Below are 21,407 nucleotides of genomic sequence, written 5' to 3' on the forward strand. Positions count from 1 at the left end.
ATATTAGAGATAACTATAAAGTTGTAAAATGAGATATAAAGAATTATAAAAATGGAAGAAGGTCACTGTGACTTTGATATGAGGATATGATGATCTAAGGATGCTTACATAGCAAAATAACAAACGTAGCATTGTACTTCTTGGGAGGGAGATTTTTAAACATTTTTATGAACTGCCATGTTAAACTTTGAACCCCTTCTTTGGCCCCAGTATTGGTCCAGGGATCACAATTAAGAATCTACACAAGCTATCTTAGGATCTTTGCATAGTATGATCTCACAAATTGTACAATTGTAGTTCTTGAGAAGAAGATTTTTAAACATTTTCCATGTATATTGCTATGTTAAACTTTGAGCCCCTGTTAGGGCCCCAGTAGTAGTCTGGGGTCACGGTTTTAACAATTTAGAATCTACACAATTTGAGGATGCCTGCATACTTGTAACATTGTAGTTCTGAACAGTTCTGAACAGTTTTAAAACATTTTCCCTATATATTTCTATGTTAAACTTTAAACCCCTTTTGAGGCCTCAGTATTAGTCTTGGAGTCACAATTTTAATAATTTAGATCTTCAATATATATACAAACTTTGGTGTATAAATATTGGCATTTCTGGTACAGTGGTTCTTCAGATTGTTTTTAATACACACCCCATATTCAATGTTTCATAATTATATCCCTTCTAAAACGGGTTTCACCTTTATTTCAACAATTTTAAAAAATTCGCTTCACATAAGAATATCCTGTACCAAGTTTAGTGAAAGAACTGTATATGATATGATTTAAATTTGGCCCCAATAATTTGCAATTTTTTTAAGTGTTTCAGGTACAATAAAATGTTATGTTACATTTTAGAAGAGTTGATGTTATAGATATTTTTCACCTATTTATTTGATTTATTTGCACTCACTGGCAATATATGACGTCAGAAGTGACGCTTTTTCTATAATTCAATCAAAATCAGTCAAAAATTCACATTTTTCTTATCTTTTTATGAATGGGAAATAAAAAGCACATGCTTGAACAAGGAAAATTTTTTGTCACTTATTTATGTAAATTTAGTATGCTCTTTTGAGTGCAGATTTGCAGCAAAAGCTTGACAAATTAAAAACCTGATACAGTAAAACACGGTTATAACGAACACACGTATAATGAATTGACATTTACAGCGAAGTGATTTTCATGTAAACTTAACGGATAAAACAAACTATGCTTACAATGAAATAAAATTACCCATCTCTCTCACTTTGTTATAAGCATGTTTTACTGTATACTGTAACAACAAAAGAATAGACTTCCTAAAAGTAATTGCGAATAAAACATCTTTTGGTTTAATTACAGAAATCAAGAAGAATCTAAGAATGTTCTGTTCTTCATGTTGATCAAGGGCAGACTGGTGGTCATTCATCTAAATTTGTGGTGAATGATCTAAACATTATTAGTATCAGCTGAAAATCTATAAACAAAGTATACTTTGATGTAGCTTGTGTTACTGATGTCAGACCTGCCAGCACCAGAGACAAATGCTTTTATAATTTAGTACAACCAATTAAAACAGAAATAATTTCAGCTATATTTAATCTACATCTGTCCATATATGGTAAAATCAATAGAAAGATTATGGATTTTTTGCACAACTACAGAAATTCTTCAAGTAAATGTCTACAGAGTCTGTTCAGAAATAATCAGTCTGACAAACATCAGATCCACAACGTTTTGAAGATTTGAAGAAATTCAGAACTGGGCCACTAGAAATTCATGCCATGATGACCAATTAATCAAATTAAATCATTTGTAAACAATTTGACTGATCAACAATTATGTACTTCCGGCTTCTTCTATAATTATCAAATAAATAAATTTTTGATGAGCAAGCACTAATGAAAAGGGTTTTGTTTTCTTATATAGCACTTACATATAGAGATGAAAACAGAAAAATACCAATGATACAAAGAAAACATTGCATAGCAAGCGTACAAATTAACCTTTCATGGTAAAAGAAGAATGTTTTAGTCTAAAAGAGGAAGTATTGCGTGCAGTGTTTTTGATGATAAAGATTATATAGTGAAGTTATGAGAATACAGTCCCTAATGACTTGTATTCAAAATAATGATAATGAAGCAGCAAATCACCGATTGTCAGACAAAACATTCTAGTACAAGTATAAACACATTGATCCACACAAATGTAACAAGATTTGATAGAAATTATAATATCATTTGTATTCTGTAATTCTAAATATTCATTTGACACACCATGACTTTCACAAATTTGAGGACTAGCTGATCTGTAAAGTTTTTATGAAGCTATTTAACTTTTACACCAGGTAGAATAAAAAAAATTCTTCATGGTTCATACCAAATGTGTCATGACAGCCTCCCCTGGGACAAAGCTCAGAATGGTTAAATTTGACCATTATACATTTTAACAGTAGTTTTGTACAAAAGATTTCACCTTTGCCATAAGCTTGGAACTTTCAGTGTTCTATTACGAAACCGGGTCCAAAGGTTATAAAACTTCCTCGAGAGCAGACTTGAATAATCCATCATGGAAAATCTTTATGGTTCAAAATTAATACATTATACTCAACAATTCCATGCTTGCCAACAAAAAGGAGAATGTAAATATTTTATAGGATTTCTCCAAATCCAGATTGCAGTATAATGCAGGCATACATAATATATAACCTATCATACTCTTTATCACTTCAGAAACCAAAGAGTTTCTCTGCTGATTTTCTGAGAATACTCAAGAGAAAAATGCTGCAGAGGATGAACTCTAAAAACTTTATGTCATTGGTTTTAGAGATGTATTCAGGGAACATGCAGATAAAGCTAAAATAAAAGTATGAACTAGAACTGTCCTAATGGGACCAATACCCCCGCAAGCTAATTTCAAATGGGACAAATAATAGGATTGAATAATAAAGGTTTGAAACACATACAAATAAAAAAAAATCTAGAATTGTAAAAAAAAATTTAGTTAACAAAGAAAAAGTAAAATCAAAATTGTCAGAATTTCACTGTTAATTCATATGTATAACAGTAATATATTTACAAATTTATGTATCTGATATTTTTTTTTATTTAATTGTTTTAAAGAAAAACCAACAAGATGACAATAACCCCTCCCTTGCAGTAAATGGAAATACTGGTAGCCAAGCAATGCTCTTCTGTTGATAACTTTGGATATCTTTCTTATATAAGAGTCTTGACAGATGCAATTAGTTGTTTCAAATTTTCCTCACTTTCTCCTATGTTACAATGGAACTCCATATCAGAAAATTGATCCCATAGGACTATGATTTTCTTTGATGAGCTTGTTAAATTTAATAAACTTCCAAATCATTACCACAATTACCGGTACCATACTATGTAAAATATGTAAAAAAGAAAAAGAAAACTTAATATTACAAACAATTTTAAAATTGCCAAATCACTACAATAATATCAGTAATTTTGAATTTCATTTAAATTAATGCCATATAGGGTCACTTCATCAATTTACTTGACTAATAAATTTAAACAACATCTAAAAATAGTTGATTCTTTATTAATAATGATATTATTTAATTCCTTATAATGATAGAAACTTTTGGTTTACATGAAACAGTTTTAAAATAGCCCCAAAACCAATGCCTATTTTAGCTTTACAGATTATCAATTTTCCCTAAACACATACTGAGCCATCTAAACCATGGCTCAGATAATGGCCCCCTTGGGACAAATGAATTCAGCCACACTTGTCTTCGCTGTTCTTATAAGTTCCTAAGAATTTATGACAAACAAAAATTTTGCATTGTCAGTTGATAGAATACTTACAAAAATAAATTTAGTTAGCACATAAAGACAAGCAAGATGCCCATGGGCCACATCCCTCACCTGAGCAACAATAGGCATGATAAAATCAGCTTCATGGAGTTCTAATACAAAATATCTGGACAATGTGGTATAATACCTGTAGATCCTGTATAAAAAAATCAGTTTCCCCCTGAATATTCTTATATTTATAATCAAGTCTCTTTTCTAACCTGACGATTTTATCATCATATCAAATTCAGGATTGCAGTTCTCAAAAGACCCTAAACAATTGTTTATATACAGGATATTAACCTACATCAAACTCTGAACCCCTTGTGAGGCCCAATAATCGTTAAGGGGCCAAAGTTTTAACAATTTTAAAGAATCGTCAATATGAAAAAATGCTTGCATATAAGTAAAAGCAAGAAGAGAAAACATTTTTGAAAAATTCTCAAAAATTTTCAATGATTCCCAATTATCTCCCCTTGAATCATCTTAGTCTAATGACGCTTTGTGCCAAGTTTGGTTGAAATTGGCCTAGTGGTTCTTGAGAAGATGTTGAAAATGTGAAAAATTTACAGATGGACAGACAGACGGACTGACAGGGTGACCCCAATATACACCCCTAAACTTTGTTTGCGGGGGTATAAAAAGGTTATTATATCTTTGTGGTCATGCTCCCATGCTCACCAATGTTGTGCCCAAATATAACAAGAGGCCCATGGGCCACATCGCTCACCTGAGGAACAATAGGTATGATAAAGTCAGCTTAATGGAGTCATAATTAAAACAATCTGGACAATGTACAATAATACATGTAGATCCTGTATAAATAAAATCCATTTTCCCCCCTTGGAACTGGGATAGCCCCGATTACTGCCAATATTTACAAGAGCAGACTTTAATTACCGCTCCTGCACATGTATAGGGACTCAACGCTCCTGCACATGTATAGGGACTCAACGTTACGCAGGCAGGGATGTCCGCACACCTACGCAACACAACAGGTACCAACGTTAACGCAAGCAGGAATGACCACACACTTGCGCCAACAGCTCAACATAACACAAACAAGTATGACCGCACACTTGTATTAATGCGATACAGGGCAGGAAAGAGCGCACACTCTGTGTCATAGGTTAGAAAACACGAAGATTAGATAGAGCAGGGGTGTCCACACACTCAATCTATCTGTTACTGTTCAAGTTTAACCCCAAACAGTCTAACATTGTAAAGCAAGAGACACTGTCCCTATATATGTGCCGGCCTAAAATAATTCATAGTATCTAAAAATTGGAAATCAAAAATAAACTAACTAATCCGGCCTAACCCAAAACTACTTATGCAGAACAACTTATATACATTGAATATTTATTATTGTATAAAAATAATCATCACAATAATTGGTTAACAGTGGATGCATTAATTAAAATAATCAAGAATCAATAAATCAAGGGCAATAACTCAATACAGTAAAATGATAAAATAGCTGCCTGCCTCAATTTTATAGTCATATCACATGTTGAGTATTGCAGTTTTCAAAAAGATCCTTTTCAATTGTTTATATATGGGATATTTAGCTGCATCAAACTCTGAACCTTCTTGTGAGGCCGAAGGGGAGAAAGCATTGTCCTGGAGCCAAAGTCTTAACAATTATAAAGAATCATCTTGCTGATCCGTTTCTAAGAAGATTTTTAAAGATTTGCTCTATATATTCCTATGTAAAACTTTAACCCCCCCCCCCAATGTGGCCTCACCCTACCCCCAGGGATCATGATTTTCACAACTTTCAATCTACACTACCTGAGGATAATTCCACACAAGTTTCAGCTTTCCTGGCTGTTTAGTTTCTGAGAAGAAGATTTTTAAATATTTACTCTATATATTCCAATGTAAAACTTCAACCCCCCCCCCCATTGTGCCCCACCCTACCCCCAGGGATCATGATTCACAACTTTGAATCTACACTGCCTGAGGATGCTTCCACACAAGTTACAGCTTTCCTGGCTGTTTAGTTTCTGAGAAGAAGATTTTTAAAGATTTACTCTATATATTCCTATGTAAAACTTCAACCCCCATTGTGGCCCCACCCTACCCCCGGGGGTCATGAATTTCACAACTTTGAATCTACACTACCAGAGGATGCTTCCACACAAGTTTCAGCTTTCCTGGCTGTTTAGTTTCTGAGAAGAAGATTTTTAAAGATTTACTCTATATATTCCTATGTAAAACTTCGACCCCCCATTGTGGCCCCATCCTACACCCTGGGGTCATGATTTTCACAACTTTGAATCTACATTACCTGAGGATGCTTCCACACAAGTTTCAGCTTTCCTGGCTGTTTAGTTTCTGAGAAGAAGATTTTTAAAGATTTACTCTATATATACCTATGTAAAACTTCGACCCCCCATTGTGGCCCCACCCTACCCCCAGGGGTCATGATTTTCACAACTTTGAATCTACACTACCTGAGGATGCTTCCACACAAGTTTCAGCTTTCCTGGCTGTTTAGTTTCTGAGAAGAAGATTTTTAAAGATATACTCTATATATTCCTATGTAAAACTTCAACCCCCATTGTGGCCCCACCCTACCCCCGGGGGTCATGAATTTCACAACTTTGAATCTACACTACCAGAGGATGCTTCCACACAAGTTTCAGCTTTCCTGGCTGTTTAGTTTCTGAAAAGAAGATTTTTTAAGATTTACTCTATATATTCCTATGTAAAACTTCGACCCCCCATTGTGGCCCCACCCTACCCCCGGGGGTCATGAATTTCACAACTTTGAATCTACACTACCTGAGGATGCTTCCACACAAGTTTCAGCTTTCCTGGCTTTCTGGTTCTTGAGAAGAAGATTTTTGAAAATTTCTCGAAATTTTTCATTAATTTCTAATTATCTCCCCTTGAAAACGGGTGTGCCCCTTAATTTTCACAACTGTGAATCCCCTTTGCCTAAGGATGATTTGTGCCAAGTTTGGTTGAAATTGGCCAAGTAGTTCTTGAGAAGATGTTGAAAATGTGAAAAGTTTACGGACAGACGGACAGACGGACAGACGGACAGACGGACGACAGACAAAATGTGATCAGAATAGCTCACTTGAGCTTTCAGCTCAGGTGAGCTAACAAAGAGGAAAGTTTTCAATGTAATTTTTTCTACACCTCCCCTTTTAATAAAACCTAAACATAACCTAAACATAAGCTCCACAATGGGGTTATGCAGTTACAAGTTTTATTTCTAGAGAATCTAATAGTGAATAATCTTACCACATGGTGAACTGTTTCTGGCACAGCATCCTGTCCCTTCAGGTCAATCCAAGTGGGGAAATACATTAACCTCTCCTGAAATCAAAACATAGGTAATCACAGATTACAAAGCTCACCGAGACGAGACATCACCCTTATGAGACTTCCCTTTTTTGAGAACACCTTTATCATTCTAAATGAAAATCATACTTTATGATCTTGGATATTCATGGATTCTGTTTTGACACAATATCGTATATCATCTGTTAAAAATTATATGATAATCATATGTTCATATGTTAATCAATACAATAACATAAAATTAAATATTGCATCCTATCATATTTACAACATATATCATAAAATACAATAACATACCATAATAAATAATGATGAGATATGAAATTGTAACGTATGATATGACATTGTATTGTGTTAAACGTTATTGTATTTGATCACATAATACAATATCATAATATATAAAACAATATAGTATTATATAACAATATCATAGTACAGAATACATCATTACATTGAAACATATGATATTATATTGTATAATATAGTATGATATTGTATGATACTGTATCATTTTTGATACATAATATGATATTGTATCATATGATACAATATAATTTGAAACAACATTGTATTATATCAAATGATACAATATAATGTGATAAAGTAAAATATTATATAATACAATATTATATTACATATTGTATCATATGATACAATAATATATTTTACAATATCATACATTACAATTTCATGTGATAATATATCTTGTTATACTTTCATGTTAAATACTGAAATCTGATTGGTTAAGACGCAGTTAATAATATTTACTATTACCCTCAGCGTTAGCAACGCACTTGGCAACGGGTAACATTAAAAAATGTTACATGCGCGAAAATTATGCGCGTACGGTTCGCTGTAGAATTCACGTTATTCCTATATAAAAGCAGTAAAATTTTCTTAAAAATTTTAAAAAAGACATTCAGTATAACAAAATAAATAGTGCCTGTTTGGGAGGATAACAGTTGAAATTGACACCCCTCGAAAACCATTGTCAACCTCCGCTTCGCGTCGGTTGACAATGGTTTTCTCGGGGTGTCAGTTTCAACTGTTACCCTCCCAAACAGGCACTATTTATATAATATTAAAAACCAATATCATATTATACAATATAGTATGATACGATATTATATAAGATTACAGTATCATATTATACAATTTCATGTGATATATTTCTAAATTACAGAAACTTATATCATATTATACAATATCGTATGATACAATATTATAGAATATACAATATTGTATCATAGGATACAATATTATATTTTGCAATATCTTATGTAATAGTATCATGTATCATGTGATAAAATAATAAATTAATAATACCAGATAATATTATACAATATTGTATCATAATATACAATACTATACATAACGATATCATGATACAATATCATAAAATAAAATCAAAAAAATTGATACAATATCACATATCGTATCATATAACTTTTTATAATATTACATATGATATTATATTGTATCATATTAAACAATATTGTTTCATACCATACAATTAAATATCATAGGAATCATGTTATATCATTTATCAAAAAACACATCTATCTATCGAGCAAGTTTGAGTGAGGTAGGAGATTTCTTTAGCATCCTTGATAATTGAGATAAGGCTCTGCATCTGAAGCAACCTCTGCGTTTCATTTATAATATAGTTAAATCAACTATGCAAGCTATCATCTATAAAACATGTGACCTGTTCCAAAAAAACTAAACCTCATCCAGCATCCGAAACCTATGGCTCAGATTCAGCATTCAAGTCTGTCAGGTGCATCAGTATACAGAAGACGCATCTCCATGCAAGTTTGGTGAAGTTCAGACCAGTAATAACTAAGATATCATCATCAGAGGGCATTAACAATTAAAACCTTAACCTGCTCCAGCATCTGCAACCTTTGGCTCAGATTCAACATCCATGCCTGTCAGGTGCATATGTATCATAAGACACACCATCCATTCAAGTTTGGTGAAGTTAGGACCTGTAATAACTAAGGTATATTTTTTAGCATCCTTGATAATGGAGATCAAGCTCTGCATCTAAAGCTTCCTCTGTGATTCATTCATATTACAGTTTAATCAACTATGCAAGTTTGAAATAGTACTATTATCTATTAAACATGTGACCTGTTCCAAAAAACTTAACCATATCCAGCATCTGAAACCTATGGCTCAGACTCAGAATTCAAGCCTGTCAGGTGCATCAGTATCCTAAGACACACCATCCATGGAAGTCTGGTAGGTTAGGACAAGTAATAACTAAGATATAATCATCAGAGGGCACCTGTTTCAAAATCTTTAACCAGCTCTAAAAACCTTAACCTCCTCCAGCATCTGAAACCTATGACTCAGATTCAGCATTCAAGCCTGTCTGGTGCATCAGTATCATAAGACACACCTTCCATGTAAGTCTGGTGAAGTTTGAACAAGTATAAACTAAGATATAATCATCAGAGGGCACCCGCAACAAAAACTTTAACCAGCTCTAAAAACCTTAACCTCCTTCAGCATCTGTAGCCTATAGCTCAGATTCAGCACCCAAGCCTGCCTGGTGCATCAGTATCATAAGACACACCATCAATGCAAGTTTGGTGAAGTATGGACCAGCAGTAACTTAGATATTGCTATCAAAGGGCACCTGCAACAAAAACTTTAACCTGCTCCAAAAACCTTAACCTCCTCCAGCATCCGAAACCTATAGCTCAGATTCAGCACTCAAGCATGTCTGGTGCATCAGTATCATGAGACACACCATCCATGCAAGTTTGGTGAAGTACGGACCTGCAGTAACTTAGATATTGCTATCAAAGGGCACCTGCAACAAAAACTTTAACCTGGTCAAACAACCTTAACCTCCTCCAGCATCTGAAATTTAGGACTCAGATTCAGCATCCAAGTCTTTCAAGTCCATAAGTAGGTCCAGATGCATCATCCATGCAAGTTTGGTGAAGATAGGACAAGTAATAGCTTAGATACAGGACCTGCAACAAAAACTTTAACCAGGTCCGGACGCCGACGCCGACGCCGACGCCGACACCGACGCCGACGCCGAGGGTATAGCATAAGCTCCCCCTGACTTCGTCTCGGTGAGCTAAAAAACCAAACTCTCAATGGTTAAGTTCCAAAATGCTAATTTCGAAAAAGACCATTTTGTACTAAGGCAAGTTTTGTCTCAAGGTTAAGAGAAAAAAATATTTTGTTTGCATTTTTTAATGTTTTCCTTTCGCATACCATGGTACGTGGATGATAAAAATATGGTTCGTGGTAACCTGTCCATTACCTATGGGCACTCTGTGTGAATCTTAATCCCCCCTTGCCCAAAGAGAGAAAAATTATGATCTGGACAAGAATTTCTCACTGAGGGAATTTTGGACCTTGACCTTCAATCATAAAGTTTGTTCAAGGTTTAAAATTTCGTTAATAGTTTGCAATGCAAAAGCAATGGTTTCATGCCTTTTTTTTTTAATCACAAATTTATGTCAACAATGTAAGTCAATGTTTTTTTTATCAATTTTTTTTCTGATGTTTTTTTCTGTGAATTGTTTCTACAGAAAAAAATAGAGCTTTGAAATAAAGCACTAAAGGTAATCTATACCATCAGAACTATCAATCAAATCATCAGTAAAGGTGTCAATTGGTTTTTTCCAAATGCTTAATTCACATGAATGATTTAGAAGTTTGCGTAAAAGCTCATATCGCAATGTAATTATCTTGAACAATGGCCGTATCATTGACAATGATGAATGTGGTTGTTCCTCACTGATTCAATTATGGTTGTATACCATGATTAGAGTATTAATTATCATACACAAATTCCCTCTCTGCACAACCTAATACTGCTGAAGGCTTTCTACACAAACAGCTATCATTTTGTAATGTAATAAATTCAAGCATTTAAGGGCACCCTTTTGCTTCATTTATTCAATCAATACTTCATTTTCAGGGAAAAGGTCCATAAAGTAATAACTTTTTATTGCAATTATATAATGCAATAGTTACCTTAAAAAGGTTGAAGAAACAAGAGGTACTGTGAGCAAGCTCTCAAATAATACCCCCCTCCCCCTAAGAAAATATAATAACTTAAGTATTTCTCTATTGGAAAGTAATGGATGCACCATTTTTCTTATAGGAATTTCAAATTGCAAAAATTACCAAAGTTCAAGATCAAGACATATTTACAGGTCACAAGCAATCGTTGCTTTAAAGTTTAGCTTTTTATCATTTTTCCTGACAAGATATGGCCTAAACAGGAATTATGCATTTTTTTAAAACAATAACCTTGAAATTGACCTGAGCCTGGGTCAAGTTCATAACACACCCTTAGGTCATAAGCAGTCTTTGTGTGAGGTAGAAACATCCAATGTTTCTCCATAAGAAAGTTATAGACATTGACCTTGAACATGCTCAAATGACATTGGGTCAAAATCATGACACACCCTCAGCTGATAAGCAATCTCTGTGTTAAGTAAGAACTTTCAATGATTCTCAATAAGAAAGATTTATAATAGACCAGGCACACATTTCCTTTCAGTGACCTAGAACTTGCCAAAATGACCTTGGGTCAAAATCCTTTCGTAATAAGCAATCTTTGCATGAAGTAAGAACTTCCAACAGTTCTCCATACTCAGAGATCTCAAAGTTTTTAAACAGTCCCATCTAGTCTGAGATAATGAAGTTTGACTGTACTTTATAATTACCGATGATCCTTGTCTGTTTTTTTCTCATTTGTCTATCCTTGGACTCTGAATAAGAAACCTAATATGTTAGTCAAATACTAAACTTACAGCCATTTTCTTGACATCAAAGGAGTGAAGCGTAGCTGAGCAGACAATCATCTGCAGGCGTTTGCCGTCGTTGGTGACCTTAGGGATCTGTTGATGAAGTCTGTTGATCATGTCCCCATATCCAGCAGACAGCAATCCATCCTGATAAAAGACACGCAAATAAATGTCAAAACATTTTTAAGGCTGAAATAATATTTCATTGTGAGTGAGACTTTGTCTTTGGCTGTTGCTTGTATGTTATATTGCATATTCACATACTGACATCCTAATAAAGAAAAGCATAAATTTCCATATTGTAATTGGTTATTTTAAAAGCAGAAGCATTTAAAACTTGGGCAAGTGTAAAAAAATATTTTCATGTTTTCCCACATCAACTTTCCAAAAATTGGATCTCATTTTTCTCCGGTAGTACCATAATGTCGCATGTATAACACACACTTTTTTCAGCCAAAATTTGATCAAAAGTGGGGGCGAGTGTTGTACATAGGACTTAAATTTTACCCCATTTTTTCCCATTGATACCACGGGAGTAGTGACAGCCGATATAGCATGTTATGCAAGTTGTGTGAGTGTATACTAAATTTACTGCATCAGAAATACCTTATTCTTAGTTTTATTTCCATGTATTGAAATATTTATCATCTCTCAACACTATTTCTTGCAACAAACAAGTTTAAATTTCGTCAGTGTATTCGCCATTAAGTAAGCAGCCACCTGTAGGCGGGTGGTCGATGTTTGTTTAACAATTTCCGGTGTCAGAAGTATGCACCTGTCTTGTGTTGGACTTCACAGGGTGTATTCAAGTGCATCAAGATTAGCAATTATTCTGATTTTATTGAACTTGATTACTTCGTGTCCAGTTATGCAGTTAAACGTTATTGCTTTACCTATAGACACTGCTAAATATACATTGATCATTTGTACGACTTGATAATGACGATATACGACGCACATACGTTTCTTCACAATGTTTATTTAACAACAATCAACAGCTGATCAAAGGGTTTGCAATAATTAATCAATTTAATCATTTCTTTTGATGTTGTTTTGGTTTATATCTGCAAACATTATTACTTTGAAGCACTAAGCTTGGTTGCCGTTCTTCTCTACGTATGATATCTTCTACTTCTCCGCTGTTGTATAAGAAACTCTTTACGAAGTGTCAAATGATATTTGATCCCGCCTTATGTAAATCATGTCGTCCTTTTTAAAAAAAATTGTAAGAACTTTGACTCTAATATCGCTTGGGCCATGTTCCGATCATGAAATTACAGTAACTGCACTTGGGTAATAAAATTATCATTAAACATTGATAGTTATTTGGAAAAATGGCGGCCGTCGATTTTAAATGTCTTTGCTATATTCCGATCACAAAATTAAAGAAATTGCACATGGATTATAAAATTATCATGAAACATCGATAGTTTTGGGAGAAAAGGCGGCCGTTGATTTCGCCATTTTTTGGTGCGTGTCATACATAGGACCTGCTGTTTGTTTTTTTGTTGTTTGACCATTTTTTGGTCAAGTTTGGGGGGTGCGTATTATACACGAGTGCGTATTATACATGATAATTTACGGTAAATTTTAGGAAACATGTCATTTTGCAATGGAAGATTTTAAATGTCTCCTTTTGCAACACAAAAACTTAACATTTTTTTGGTTTGGAATTTAAGAACTTTCTAGCAATTTTTACCATTGGATGATACATATACCAACCTTCCAATGGAAAGAACTTATAACCATCTTTTCTTTTTGTAGAAATTACTTTATTATAAAGCAGTATAATTTACCACCTATTCTATTGCATAAACCGGTACATCTTTCCAACTTTTCTATTAGTTTAACTAACTTTATTATAAAGCGACAAAACTTAATAATAAAGTGGTAGAACTTACCAATTTTTCTATTAGTAGAACTAACTTGATGATAAAGTGGTAGATCTTACCACCTTTACTATTGGTAGAGCTAAATTTATTATAAAGCAGTAGAACTTAATAATAGAGTGATAGACCTAACACCTTTTTGGTAAGAACTAACTTGATTTTAAAGCGGTAGAACTTACGGCTTCATCCAGTACAAAGAAGCGGCACTGATGCAGGGCAAGCCTTCCGGTGGAGATCAGATCTTCCAGACGACCAGGGGTGCCCACCACTACATCCACCTGAAGGGAACATTGACCAAAATCAGGTACTTTAGTATTGGAAATTTATCACAGATATTACAATCTGTGTCAATGTCAATCACTTTCCCCATATCTCTTAATGACGTATAAAAGTACATTTATTGATGATTTATCATGATTTCTTTCAAATAATAGATACACAATGAATTACAAAACATATGACGACTTCTACCTGAAATAAAGGATGAACATATTTACTTGATTGGGAGAATCAAATCTTCAGAAAGACATTTAATAAACTTAATTATTTTGCCTAAAAGCATGAATAAGCACTCAATAGAACCTTTCAAGGAAACAACAGAACTGCTCTTTTGCAGGGCAAAAGTTTTGTGAAGTTTCGGCTGGTAGATAATTCAGCGAATTAGATTAAACATGGTTGTCACAGTTGTTGCATCATATTTCATAAAGTTATGTTCATTTGCCCTGCAAAAGAGCAGTGCTGTAATTACTGCGAAGGGGTTTGTAGAAGAAACACATAAATTAATGATGCGTTATTGAGTCTATCAAACTGTGATTAATTATAAGCATTTTTTTCCTGTACCTGGTAAAAATTGACATTGCAAGTAATGAATAAATTGCTTTGTACATTCTTACATTAATAATCTTGCAAACATTAGATATAGACAGAAAAAAAATAAATACTGCTTACATACTTCATTATTTATCATACCGGGTATATACCGCTCAGTCTACAAATTTTAGTTTTTAATCAATGCACTGATTAAACTATGGTCATGTTTACAAAACATTATATATCTTTTCAAAATTACACCAAAATATCTGTTGCCATGAAAGAGTACGATTAAAGCTAGAGGAAAAAACCAAAATACTCCAATTCATCACCTCAAAATCACGAAAGAGTAAACAACAGATTAATAAAGTGCATCTAAAATAAACTCCACAAGCAAATTTTGAAGCTTGGCATAAATAGCAATGAAATTTCAGATAATGCAATTTCCAAAACTGTCAAGTAGCCTAAAGAATACTGTTTTCGTGGGGAGTAAATATTCAATGCTTTTATCTGTTTCAGTTATAGCAAATAAGCATCACGGGAGTGATTTATCATTTTGAACTGGATTCCTAAACCCTGTTGACCAGCATATTCATTACTGCATCGCACCATTTCATCTCCCTCTTGATTACAAGTTGTATAATCGACTTCCTTTGGAAATAAGCTAATCATTTCCTCTGTTAGAACTGCTATGTTTTCTATGCATTTCCTCCCCGAAATGGAATGTGTATCTGCAGGGGCAGACGCAATTGCTTACAGAGTAATAAAAAAATCTATCAGAAATAAAAAATAAAATAAATGGAGCCCAGACATTCAGCTCTGCAATAATCATTTTCTGATAAAACGCATCTCTGACCACAAGACTACGACATCCATTTTCTTAGAAGAATGTGTCGATGATTACACCATTCCAACCTTTTTTTTATTGAATTTTCCATTCAGATCAACAAAAAAAACAAATTCATTTGTGTGAATTATTTTTTGTTTTTGTCTAGAATTATGAGAATTCCTTTCCACCTTTCAGGCCAAAGGATTGACACAGCATTCACGAACCCAAACAATTATGTTTCTTTAAAATCAATAGCAATCAACTATTTATGGTAATTGTTAGCGGTAGCAGATATGAAAGTAAAAAAAATTCACATGAATCTAAAGGTTTCAACTGAACAAAGTTTCAAAGCATGAATAGATATTTTGTTAATCAATATTCCAATGGAATTTCTGAAATATTTATAAAACAGGAAAATTACAATCATAAAAACATGTTGGAAAAGGTATTCAATATGAAAATAAGTTCCAGGATCAATTGTTCTTATGAGTAATTAAGTATAGGGAATCATTTAGTCAAAATGTGTAGAATTATTTATGAATTGATTAATTTGTGCAAAATGAAAAAAAAAAAGATAAACTTTCAAATCAAATTAGCAAGAATGTGCACCTGTGTATAAGAATTAGAGTAAATAGATCAAGTGCATAATTCAAGATGTGCTCAAGGACTTGATTGATGGTAGAAGGATACATCATGCCTGCATGGAGGAAGTGAAAGAATTGAAATCTTATAAAAACATTATTGTTCATACTTGTACATGTATTTGTTATCATTCAGTCACATTTTTTTCAATTTCCTAATACATGTACTTGACTGTATAGTTTTTATAACAAAATTGTGTCAACAAAACAAATTAATTGCAACCACAAACATGCTTTCATAACTTTTGATTCTGATTATCTAATTGTTTAACATCCAGTTGAGCTTTTAAGGAAGAACAATAAATCACCTGCACTCCTATCTCAATTGTTGTTAGTGGAATACTTACTCCAGTTTCTAGTACTTCCACTTGGTCTCTGATATTCACTCCACCAATTATAAGCAGCTCTCTGTGATATCAACAACAACAAAATCAATAAAAGAATAAAACAAGTTACAAATTCATACAACTTTTAATTTTTTTGCAGTTTTCAAACACTAACTATGTACTGTAGAAGCAGAAATATTCGTTTAGGATTTAATTTCGTTACTTTCGTTGGCAGTATAAATCAACGAAAATAAATCCATGAGGAATTTTTAACCCAAGTATTAATGATTACAAAGAGATTACGATATCATAATGATGAAATTTAATGCTAACGAAATCTTATTCTTGCTTTATTACAGTAAAACTCATTTATTGCGAATTTTTAGGGACAATAGAAAAAACTTCGTTATAATCATAATTCATTAGACATTTATATTGAATATGTAAGAAATCTTATAGCGTATTCGGTAAAAAATATCCAGCTGACAGTATTTCAAACAACCATGTCATAAAATCAATATCACCGCCATTTACAAATCAAAGGCCGGAACGGCCACAAAGGCGTCGAACTGACATTTTCTTTTATATAGAATGATATCAAAAATTTGAATTTATGTATTAATAGTTGTATATCAAATGATTTTAGACATAGAAAAGAAAAGTATATGGATTAAGTTTTGTGCTGCTTTAAAAACAAAAAAGTTTATTTTCTTATTATAAAGGTTTTGGTGCTTTTACAATTAAATAACTCATTATGGTTACAAAAATCGAAGAAATTTCAAAGTTCAAACATAGGTAATCACAGATTACAAAGCTCACCGAGACGAGACATCACCCTTATGAGACTTCACCTTTATGAGACCACCTTTATCATATTAAATGAAAATCATACTTTATGATCTTGGATACTCATGGATTCTGTTTTGACACAATATCGTATATCATCTGTTAAAAAATTGTATGATAATAATATGTTCATATGTTAATCAATACAATAATATAAAATTAAATATTGCATCCTATCATATTTACAACATATATCATATAATACAATAAAATACTATAATAAACAATGATGAGATATGATATTGTAACGTATGAAATGACATTGTATTGTGTTGTACGTTATTGTATTTGATCACATAATACAATATCATAATATATAAAACAATATAGTATTATATTACAATATCATATTACATAATACATCATAAAATTAAAACGTATGATATTATAATGTATAATATAGAATGAAATTGTATGATACTGTATCATTTTTGATATATAATATGATATTGTATAATATAATACAATATAATTTGATACAACATTGTATCATATCAAATGATACAATATTATGTGATAAAGTAAAATATTATATAATATTAATATCATATCATACATATTGTATCATATGATACAATAATTTATTTTACAATATCATACAATACAATTTCATGTGATATCATGTCATAAACCAATATCAGATTATACAATATCGTATGATACGATATTATAAAGTATCACAGTTTCATATTATACAAAATCATGTGATATAATTCTATATTACAGAAACTAATATCGTATTATACAATATCGTATGATACAATATTTATAGAATATACAATATTGTATCATAGGAATATCTTATGTAATAGTATCATGTGATAAAATAATAAATTAATAATACAATATAATATTATACAATATTGTATCATAATATACAATACTTTACATAACGATATCATGATACAATATCATAACAAAAAATATAAAAAAATATCATATCGTATCATATAACTTTTTATAATATTACATATGATATTATATTGTATCATATTATACAATATTGTTTCATACCATACAATACTATATCATAGGAATCATGTTATTTCATTTATCAACAAACACATCTATCTATCGAGCAGGTTTGAGTGAGGAAGGAGATTTCTTTAGCATCCTTGATAATGGAGATCAGGTTCTGCATCTGAAGCAACCTCTGCGTTTCATTTATAATAAAGTTAAATCAACTATGCAAGCTATCATCTATAAAACATGTGACCTGTTAAAAAAAAACTAAACCTCATCCAGCATTCGAAACCTATGGCTCAGATTCAGCATTCAAGCCTGTCAGGTGCATCAGTATACATAAGACACATCTCGATGCAAGTTTGGTAAAGTTCAGACCAGTAATAACTAAGATATCATCATCAGAGGGCACTAGCAATTAGAACCTTAACCTGCTCCAGCATCCGCAACCTATGGCTCAGATTCAACATCCATGCCTGTCAGGTGCATCTGTATCATAAGACACACCATCCATTCAAGTTTGGTGAAGTAACGACCTGTAATAACTAAGATATATTTTTTAGCATCCTTGATAATGAAGATCAAGCTCTGCAACTGAAGCTTTCTCTGTGATTCGTTCATATTACAGTTTAATCAACTATGCAAGTTTGAAATAGTACAGGTACTATTATCTATAAAACATGTGACCTGTTTCAAAAAACTTAACCATATCCAGCATCTGAAACCTATGGCTCAGACTCAGCATTCAAGCCTGTCAGGTGCATCAGTATCATAAGACGCACCATCCATGGAAGTCTGGTGAAGTTAGGACAAGTAATAACTAGATATAATCATCAGAGGGCACCTGTTTCAAAAACTTTTACAAGCTCCAAAAACCTTAACCTCCTCCAGCATCTGAAACCTATGGCTCAGATTCAGCATTTAAGCCTGTCTGGTGCATCAGTATCATAAGACACACCATCCATGAAAGTCTGGTGAAGTTAAGACAAGTAGTAACTAAGATATAATCATCAGAGGGCACCTGCAACAAAAACTTTTACCAGCTCTAAAAACCTTAACCTCCTTCAGCATCTGTAACCTATAGCTCAGATTCAGCACCCAAGCCTGCCTGGTGCATCAGTATTATAAGAAACACTATCCATGCAAGTTTGGTGAAGTACGGACCTGCAGTAACTTAGATATTGCTATCAAAGGGCACCTGCAACAAAAACTTTAACCTGCTCCAAAAACCTTAACCTCCTTCAGCATCCGAAACCTATAGCTCAGATTCAGCACTCAAGCCTGTCGGGTGCATCAGTATCATAAGACACACCATCCATGCAAGTTTGGTGAAGATAGGACAAGTAATAGCTTAGATACAGGACCTGCAACAAAAACTTTAACCTGGTCCAACAACCTTATCTTCCTCCAGCATCTGAAATTTAGGACTCAGATTCAGCATCCAAGTCTTTCAGGTCCATAAGTAGGTCCAGATGCATCATCCATGCAAGTTTGGTGAAGATAGGACAAGTAATAGCTTAGATACAGGACCTGCAACAAAAACTTTAACCAGGTCCGGACGCCGACGCCGACGCCGACGCCGACGCCGAGGGTATAGCATAAGCTCCCCCTGACTTCGTCTCGGTGAGCTAAAAATGAATTATTTTCTTTCTGCTTTAAACAGTCTGAACAATTTTTACAGGTTCATAATTTGAATACATTAACAATATGTCCCTAATTATAATAATAAAACATACTTTTATTTATTTCAGTTCCCGTTTGAAACAAGATTCCCTATGGAACGGTTGTTTACAAACAAATCCACAACACATGTTATCTAAAATGCTCAACCAGACCAACTGCATTATCGTGTTTATTTTTTGCAACAAAATCACTAGACATGTTTATCGCTTACATTTATTTTGGAGACCGTGCCCGATAACAAATAAATTTACATCGCAAATTTTATTTCTATCGAGCACGGTCTCCAATTAAAATGTAAGCGATAAACTAAAATAATATTTAATGAAGTTTTTACACCTGATTGTACTCATCCGCCATTTCTTGATTAAGCAAATTTATACTTATGCAATGAGTTGTCAATAACCAGGGAGGCAAAGTTGGGTGTTTTGTACACACGTTAGTTAAATAAATGGAATAAAAATCTTGAAATATGTTTAATACTTTAAGTAACTTATTTCTTATGAGCATTTAAAAGGCGGTGCAGAGCATGAATTTTTGGCAGATTGCCAATCCAGACGATCACTAGAAGGCTGCCGAGCATTAGCTTGACGCCTTAAAAAGGTTAATATAACACTTCAAATGTTTTAAAACATTTTGTATAATATTTAGATTCGGGTTTTTCATACATACATCTTGAAACTCCAAGTAACTTTATTGAAATTTAAAAATGGAAAATATTCGTTAAAAGAATGATAAAATATGTTAAAATTTTGCCAGCATGGACCTAGTAATTACTTTGTTACAGCCGTAAATTGTTTATAGGCCTTTTTGTTATATACGGCAATTTTCTATAGGTTTATACAAGAACTAGGCTAAGACATGAATAAAAATTCATTACGGTCGTAATTTTGCTATATCTGTGTTTGTCATATTCGAGTTTTGCTGTATAAAGTCTAGAATTTCAGTATTCACGTCTACCCTGTCCCCCCTCCCTTAACAAAAGTGTATAAGTAAAAATTCAACCTAAAAATAGACTTTAAAACAAGAATACATGTACTTGATTTATTCAAAACTTTAATGCAATTCCTTTCAAAATGCCAATACCCGAGGAAAAAAAATTCAAATTGCACTGCCTCAATGACAGCCTCTTAAAATTCAAAACTATTATAAGATTAAGGTTAATGTGGCTTTGACGTTTGCTAAAATCGCATGTAAAAATTTATAGACGTGCACTTGAAGTTCAACTATCTAAAGCTTTTAAATAGATAACGATATAGGCACCCCAAGACTCCTCAGGGAAATTAAAGGATTACATCTGAGAATTGTAAGATGAATTCAACTTCTTAAAAATGTCAGTACAATAATAAAATTGATTTCACTATGAATCAATCTTCAATCCCTAGTTGTGAAAAAGGAAGTGAAGAAATTGCGTGGTTTCTTCAGTTAAAATAGCTCCAGTGGTAAAATAAATGGATAGTATAATTCAGGCGCAGTGAAATAAAAAAAGTGTCTCTCCTCTAGAAAGCAAT

At 32.9% G+C, this 21,407-nt stretch overlaps 1 protein-coding gene across 1 annotated transcript in view; it reads right to left on the reverse strand.

Moving 5' to 3' along the window:
* Positions 1-21,407, reverse strand: part of LOC128190333 (ATP-dependent RNA helicase DDX1-like) — a 118,916-nt gene that overhangs the window by 72,675 nt on the left and 24,834 nt on the right. The window contains exons 16-19 of the mRNA XM_052862355.1: positions 16,429-16,489; positions 13,981-14,079; positions 11,919-12,059; positions 7,066-7,140 (exon numbers count right to left, since the gene is read on the reverse strand). Coding sequence (XP_052718315.1) covers positions 7,066-7,140; positions 11,919-12,059; positions 13,981-14,079; positions 16,429-16,489 — 376 coding nt within the window. The remainder of the gene's footprint in view (positions 1-7,065; positions 7,141-11,918; positions 12,060-13,980; positions 14,080-16,428; positions 16,490-21,407) is intronic.

The sequence above is a fragment of the Crassostrea angulata genome, chromosome 6, assembly GCF_025612915.1.
Source record: "Crassostrea angulata isolate pt1a10 chromosome 6, ASM2561291v2, whole genome shotgun sequence".
NCBI lineage: Eukaryota > Metazoa > Mollusca > Bivalvia > Ostreida > Ostreidae > Magallana > Magallana angulata.